Raw genomic sequence first — 7,500 nt, forward strand, 5'->3', positions numbered from 1 at the left:
GAGAGAGAGAGAGGGGGGAAGTGAGAAAATGAGACACCGAGCAGAAATCCTCTCATTTCCTGTGGCCACAAGCACGGGGGAATCGCGGAGCCTTGTCTCTGCGTGTGTGTGTGTGTGTGTGTGTGTGTGTGTGTGTGTGTGTGTGTGTGTGTGTGTGTGTGTATGTGTGTGTGTGTGTGTGTGTGTGTGTGTGTGTGTGTGTGTGTGTGTGTGTGTGTGTGTATGTGTGTGTGTGTGTGTGTGTGTGTGTGTGTGTGTGTGTGTGTGTGTGTGTGTGTGTGTGTGTGTGTGTGAAGAGGGTGGGGAGGGGGCGCCGGGTGCTCACCGTATCGGAGCGGATCTCCACCTCGCCCTTCATCTCGCCGCTCCTCCTGGCCAGAGAGATGGCCGCCACCGACGCCGCGTGAGGGTCACCCTTCGCCACCGTCCTGCAACACCAAAGGGGAGCAGCGCCCAGGCATTACGTTATACTCGCGCCCCAGTCCGATAACACACACACACACACACACACACTCACACACACACACACACACACACACACACACACACACACACACACACACAGACGAAAACACACCTAGGCATTACGTTATACTCGTCCCCCAGTCCGATAAAACACACACACACACACACACACACACACACACACACACACACACACACACACACACACACACACACAGATGAAAACACACCCAGGCATTTACGTTACTCGTCCCCCAGTCCAGCTCCCCTGGCCATCTCCTCTGTCCCACATGATGTAGTTCGGCAGGTGGGGAGAGAGAGATTCGATACGATAACACACACACACACACACACACACACACACACACACACACACACAGACAAACACACACACACACACACACACACACACACACACACACACACACACACACACACACAAACACACACATACACACACGCACAGACAAACACACACACACACACACACTCCCATGCCACCAACATCATCACTGATGGAGCTTTATCAGCCAGCCTCCCATCCCGAGTGGTCCCAGCGCCTGGGCTTGTATGACTGATCTAATCTCTTGGTGGAGCCATAGCAGGCTTCTTGAGGGATATCACTAACAATTCCTGATTGCATGCAATCTGCCAGTGGGTGTGTGAGGTGTTATTTACTGGGCCATGGGCACCAATGCGTTCTTCATGCCTTGACTGACTCTATGAGGCTGCTACAAATCTTTAAATTCTCCCCACATTTTCTGTCTTACCCCCCCCCCCCCCCCTCCTCCCTCCCATCCCCCCACCCTGCATAAATGATGTCTTAGATATGGTGTGGGATGCACAATGCATGACACATTGACAGATCATTGTTATTTTACACTGCGATGGATGAACTGTTCAGTTAAACACATCGGGCATGTATTTTTCAATTTTTTTTTTTTTTTTAGCTCAGTGTTATGGCTGCTTTAACTATACTGGTCCTCCCTGGACCGAGTCTGCTAAGACATCTTGGCAGAGAATCACTGCCTATGCATATTTCCGGCTATAATTACGGCTGGTTTTCTGCATTCAAAAATAGATGTGGTTGAAACTAGGCATAATCATTTTTTTTTTTCAGCTTTATGCAACTTTTGTTTTCCACACAACTCAGTAGGAAACTGGTATGTGAATTATCACAATAATTAACATTACTCAACACAAAACCAAGAGGTTTTCACAATGAGTGATAATTGGGAATTAATGAATCAATTATATCAACAAATTCTGTGTGGGTATAATACGGAGCCTTCAGTAGGTCAAAGTGGGCATTTGTTTTTTGTTAAGGTGAGCATTTATTTTTATGAGCTACTTTTGCACTCCAGCACAATAACATTTGCATTCCCTTGTTGAAAGTGGTGAGGGAAATAAAATCACCTCCATAACCCCTCTGGTAGTTGTGCAATATAATATATGCACAGCGATGGGGACAAAATTTACAGGATGTATCACATCACACAGACATCTCACAGAAAGTATTTTGCAGTATATATAAAACGCAGAAAAAAATAAATAAAGATGTTGATACACTTTTTTGTGTTTTCTATTGAATGCATGTACTGTGTATGCTGTCAATCGCTGTGTCCATATGTATGCAATGTGTGCAATGTATGCTGTGATATAATGTGTTTTTGTGTCCGTTTGAAGTGTGTATTCACACTCACCTGCCCAACAGCTCCTTCACCAGCTGGTCTTTGCCAATGTAGGCGGTGGAGGACTGCAGCTGGTTGGTGATGTGTCCCATCTGTATATTGCAGTGGTCCATGATGGAGTTAATTTTATTGCTGTTGTCCGCGATGACGAGCTCTTGGCTCTCCTTGCTCTGAGAGTCGTTCTTCTTCTTGTCCTTCTTCTTGTCGCCCTTCGTCTGCCGACCTCCGAGCACCGAGCCGATCTTCAGCTCCTTCTTCTCCTCCTTGCCCTTTGGGCTGTCCGCCTTCTTGCCGTTCAGTGCCGGGAGCTTGGACTTGCGGAAGCCGAACCAGTTGGCCAGCGAGGAGCCGGTCTTCTGCTTGGCCTCGGACGAGATGGACCGCTCCAGCCCCTGGATCTTCTGCACGTTCTCCTCGATGCCCATCATCACCTTCTCCTCGATGGAGCACACCAGCGGGTTGGTCGCCGCCTTCTCTCCTTCATCAGGCGTGCACTGATTGGCCGTCGACTGACTCTGGGGCGGGACTTCCTGATTGCCCATTGTTGTCGAGCCTTTCCCTTGGGGCAGCACATCTGGGCTGCTGGCGAAGGACGTGGACTCGAACTGTGGGTGCGAGGACACCTTCGCCGGACGGCGAGAGTTCTTGAGGCCCTGCCGGTCCGAGAGAGGAAGGCTTCGAGCCTCCTTCTGAGGGGAGGGAACGGTGACGTCCCCTTTGCTGCCGATTCTCGAGGCCCTGTCTGGGAGACCGTGGTGGCTACTCGACCCGGTGATGCCCTCGATCAGACCGGGCCTCGAGACCGACGGCGACGATCCGCTCTCGGTCAGGCCGGCGATGCCGCCTTTGAGCTGCGTGGGCACACCCTCGACGAACGAGCTCTGCCTCGACAGCGAGTTCCTCTTCTCCGCCGTGTTGGTGATGATCTGAGTGCGGACCTTCCCCGGACCGTCGACGTTCGCCGCCGCCGCCGCCGCCACCGTCGTCGTGTTGATGGTGGGCTTCTCCATGTAGTTGGTGCTGAAGCTCTGGCTCCTGGCCTTGGCTCCGTTCATGCCCAGCGCGGGCTTCAGGTGAGGCTTGGTGGTGATGGAGATGGAGCGTTTGAACAGACGGCTGTCCCGGTCCCCGGCCTTGTCCCCCAGCATCCCGCTGCAGCCGCCGCCTTCCCCCGGAGGGGTCGTCTGGGTGCTCTCCTCGATGGAGTTGCGCTGCTGCTGAGGAGGAGGCAGGAGGAGCGGAAGCGATTTGGGCTCGGCGGTGCCTCGGACGGGAGGCAGGTGGAGGTGGTACGGAGGCGGCGCGTGCTGCTGCTGCTGCTGCTGATGCTGCTGGTGCTGATGCTGCTGCTCGCTCTGCTGACTCTGGCTCAGGCCCTCGGACGAGGCCGTCTCCTTGGAGACCGTGTTGATGTGGTCCTTCTCCTGCTTGCCGGGGATGGTGGAGCTCTTCTTCAGGGCGATGGGGGACTTGACGAAGGCCTTGAGGCCCACGGGGATGCGGGTCTTGGCGGCGGGATCGGCGGAGTTGTGCGGACTCCGCTGGTGGGACGCCACCTGGTCCGGCGCCGGACACTGCTGGACGGCAGCCTTGTGTCCGCTCTCATTGGCCAGAGGGGCCTTCTTGGCCTGGATTGTACTCTGCTGCTGCGACGCCGCTTTCTGAGGGCCGGCCTTCTGGGAAGTTTTGCCCGCCGGGAAGTCCTGATGATCCGATGGCCCGTGGCCCGGAGAGGACGTGGAGAGGTAGAGTTTGGTGTGGACCCGTTTCGTCAGCCCCGCTTTGGTGGGGGTCTGACTTGAGGAAGAGGAGGAGGAGGAAGACTTCTGGATGTTGTGGTGCTGGGCGCCACCGTCCGCCAACTTCTGCGGGTTGACCGTACCGTACCCCGCGTCCACCTCGAGAGCGTCCACGTCCTTCTGGGGGCACGAGTGCTGCGCGTTGGGGGTCGCTGGAGGCTGGTAGCTGGGCGGAGGGCCCCTCACAGTGTTGGGCGTCGGGGGAGGGGGGCCTCCGGCCTTAAGTGCTTGAGGCAGGGCCTCGTAGTTTGGTCGTATGAGCAGCGAGGTGGTGCGGCCCGGGGGAGGCGGCGGGGAGGGAGACCTGAGATCGCTTTTCGCCTTTTCAAAGTGCCTGTCTCGAGTGGGCTGCTCGCCGTAGTCCGTCGTGTGGGCGAGGTGCCTGCGGGTCAAGTGAGGCGAGCTGGACAGACTCCGACCCCACTCGCCCCGGGCCGGCAGCTTGGAGCCGGACAGCGGCGCTGTCTTGGGGCTCTGCCCACTGCTGGGCGCCTTCAGGAACCTGGAGAGCTTCACTGGAGGTGATGACGGTGATTTTTCCTGAGACGTTGACCCAGGGGACCCGCTGAGCTCCGCGCCTGGACCCAAGGAGACCTTTAACGGGGAGCTCTTGCCCCGCGTTGCGGGGATCTTGGTGTTGCCAGCCTTTGCCGGGCTGGCGATGTTTGTCATCGGAGGGACCGAGTGTCCCTTGTTGATGCGGTTGTACGGGGGCTTGATGAGCTTGTGCTGGTGGGTCCCGGGTCTCTCGGCGCTTCCTTCCCTGCTGTTGCTGCTCCGGCCGGTCAGTTGCGGCCGCAGGTGAGTCTCCCCGGGCTTCTCCGGCGACTCCAGGACGCTGTAGTTCCGGTTGTTGTTGCCGCCGCCTCTCAGCCGGCTGGGTCTCTCCTGCGCCACGAGCTCGGCGTAGTCGGGGGGGCCGCCCATTTTGGTCGGGGTCTCGATCGACGGCGCCACGTTCGCGGGCACGGGGCGCGGGCCGCTGCGCGTTTGCGTCTCGCAGAGTTTGATCGGCTGGCCGTCGGCGTCGAAGATGGTGGAGATGCTCTCCTCCGACTGGACCGCCTTCGAGCTCTTCTGGTCCTTCACCAGGCTCAGCGGTCGCGGCCGGCTGTCGGCCGACTGCGCTCTGACCTGCTCCCTCCTGAGCCGGTGCATCTGGTCCGAGTCCCGGGAGAACCGCTTCGGGTCCTTCTCGGGAAGCTCGGCGGTCCGCCGTGGCGGGGCGACGACGGGCGCCTGCTCCGAGAGGGCCTTCGCCCGTTGGACGCTGTTGTGGTCGTCGGGGTCGTCGGACTCGGAGAGGTGCAGCGGGCCGTCGGTCTCGATGGAGCTGAGCTCGTACTGCATCTGTGTGGTCGGCGTGGGGGCCGAACACCTCTTCCCGCTGAACAGGAAGCCGTTGATGAAGCTCAGCAGCCTCTCGGGACGCTCCTGCGAGCTGTACGGCGGCGGGGGCTCGCTGGGGACCTCCTGCGGACCGCCGCCGATTCCGCTGACCCCTCCGCCGCCGTCCTGCGTCCCGTCCCAGCTGCACAGGCTGTCCGACACGCTGTGCGACAGCTTCTTGGAGCACAGCCAGACGCTGTCCTTGCTCGGGGCGCTGTGCCGCTGACGGCCGCCGCCGCCGCCGGCCGCGTGCGCCGACTCGTCGTCGGCGTCGTCCGAGTCGTAGACGAACTTCCGGGCCTCCCTGAGCAGCGCCGAGGCGCAGGGGGGGCTCGGACCGCACCTGGACCCGGCCCCCAGCCCGCCGGCCTTCATCCCCAGCGAGTAGATGCCCTCGTTGGAGTTCATGCAGTCCTTGAAGGCCGACTTGGGCCGGCGGGAGGAGGTGGCGGACGACGCCGACGCCGACGACGACTCCCGCGGCCGCCGCCGCTGCAGCCTCCGCAGGCCCTCCAGGATGTGGCACTCCTTGGGCCGCGCCGGGAACTGGTCCTCCAGGGGAGCGCAGATGTTGCTGGGCACCGAGGAGCCCAGGCCTGACCTCTTCTCCCAGGTCAATGAGGACTGTGGAGCAGAGGCAATCACAAAACACACACACACTGAGACAGGGGAAGATGGAGCCAGAGAGAGGTCAATACTGTATGCACACACTAGACTGGTGATGGATAATGAAAGACAAAGAGAAGAGGGTAGAGAGAGAGGGAGGGACATACATACAGAAAGATAGATAGATAGATAGATAGATAGATCGATAGATAGATAGATAGATAGGTAGATAGACAGATAGGTGGATAGATAGGCAGGTAGATAGATAGACACATACACTGTAGATAGATTGATAGATGGATAGACACATACACTGTAGATAGATAGATAGATGGATAGATAGATAGATAGGTAGATAGGTAGATAGATAGATATAGATAGATACACAGATACATAGGTAGATAGATAGGTACAGTAGATAGATAGATAGATAGATAGATAGATAGATAGATACAGTAGATGCTAAAAGATTCAAGACAGAAGTTGAAAGATAAAGTCAGTAATATAGTGTTAGACACACCAGAATGTACAAATGCATTAAACACAGAGAAGCTCACAAAGCCCGATAGACAAGGCCTGTAAAACTCCCAGACCCAGCAAGCATTACAACTTGCCCATAAAATGAACCCAGTGATGTTCAAACATGTGTGTCTTTTACTGCGCGGCTCCCCGGCGCTGGAGAAAGCACCTAAATCCCCTCAGTTATACGCGCTGCTGACTCGGCTTAGCCATCATTACCTTGACAAGCTGCTACGCCACCGCGGCTGTATTTCAAATGGACGAGCAGGCGACTGGGCAGGCGGGCGGACGAGCGGGCGGTCGGGCGGGCAGCCGAGCAGGGGCGCACCACCCACTCTCCCGCGTCTCCCGTTACAAGCGACGCTCGACAAAAGGAAAACGTGCGCTCTCCCCTGATTACCTTCAGGCTAACCAGCTGCTCGGTCGCCGCTCTCTCTCTCTCTCTCTCTCTCTCTCTATGCAATCCCGCGCTTTCGCCGTTAAACGCGACGCTATCTCGTCAGCCTGCTGAAATAATGTAAATGACATTTTACGGGGCTGCGAGTGTGGAGGGGGCCCATTTAATGGGTGAAACGCCACCTGTGAAACACACTCCACCAGTCGGCCGCACCGCAGATAGGGCAGTTTTGAGAGTTTATATTAAAGGCCGGCTGAATGGTTTTCCTTTTCACTCTTCACTTTCCCAGCCACTCTGAGTCGCTCTCCGAACTCATTCTAAGCCAGGGTACGCAAGCTGCTTCTGTGTGTGTGTGTGTGTGTGTGTGTGTGTGTGTGTGTGGGCCTGTGAGGCAGTCGGTTCACCAAGGTGAAGGCTCTTTAGAAATGCTGGGTCAAATTCTGTCTGGGAGAGTGAATGCACAGTGTCTGTGAGAGCATGTGCACTGGGCATGTCAAGGGTGCCCAGGTCATCTTTTATGTGTGTGTGTGTGTATGTGTGTGTGTGTGTGTATGTGTGTGTGTGTGTGTGTGTGTGTGTGTGTGTGTGTGTGTGTGTGTGTGTGTGTGTGTGTGTGTGTGTGTGTGTGTGTGTG

At 56.7% G+C, this 7,500-nt stretch overlaps 1 protein-coding gene across 2 annotated transcripts in view; it reads right to left on the minus strand.

Moving 5' to 3' along the window:
- The window catches only part of LOC134061973 (nck-associated protein 5-like), a 199,693-nt gene that overhangs the window by 31,612 nt on the left and 160,581 nt on the right, over nucleotides 1–7,500 (minus strand). For both annotated transcript variants that reach the window (XM_062517829.1, XM_062517830.1), the window contains 2 exons: nucleotides 2,169–5,968; nucleotides 326–428 (listed from right to left, as the gene is read on the minus strand). In XM_062517829.1, coding sequence (XP_062373813.1) covers nucleotides 326–428; nucleotides 2,169–5,968 — 3,903 coding nt within the window. The remainder of the gene's footprint in view (nucleotides 1–325; nucleotides 429–2,168; nucleotides 5,969–7,500) is intronic.

This window comes from Sardina pilchardus, chromosome 17 (genome assembly GCF_963854185.1).
Source record: "Sardina pilchardus chromosome 17, fSarPil1.1, whole genome shotgun sequence".
Taxonomy (NCBI): domain Eukaryota; kingdom Metazoa; phylum Chordata; class Actinopteri; order Clupeiformes; family Clupeidae; genus Sardina; species Sardina pilchardus.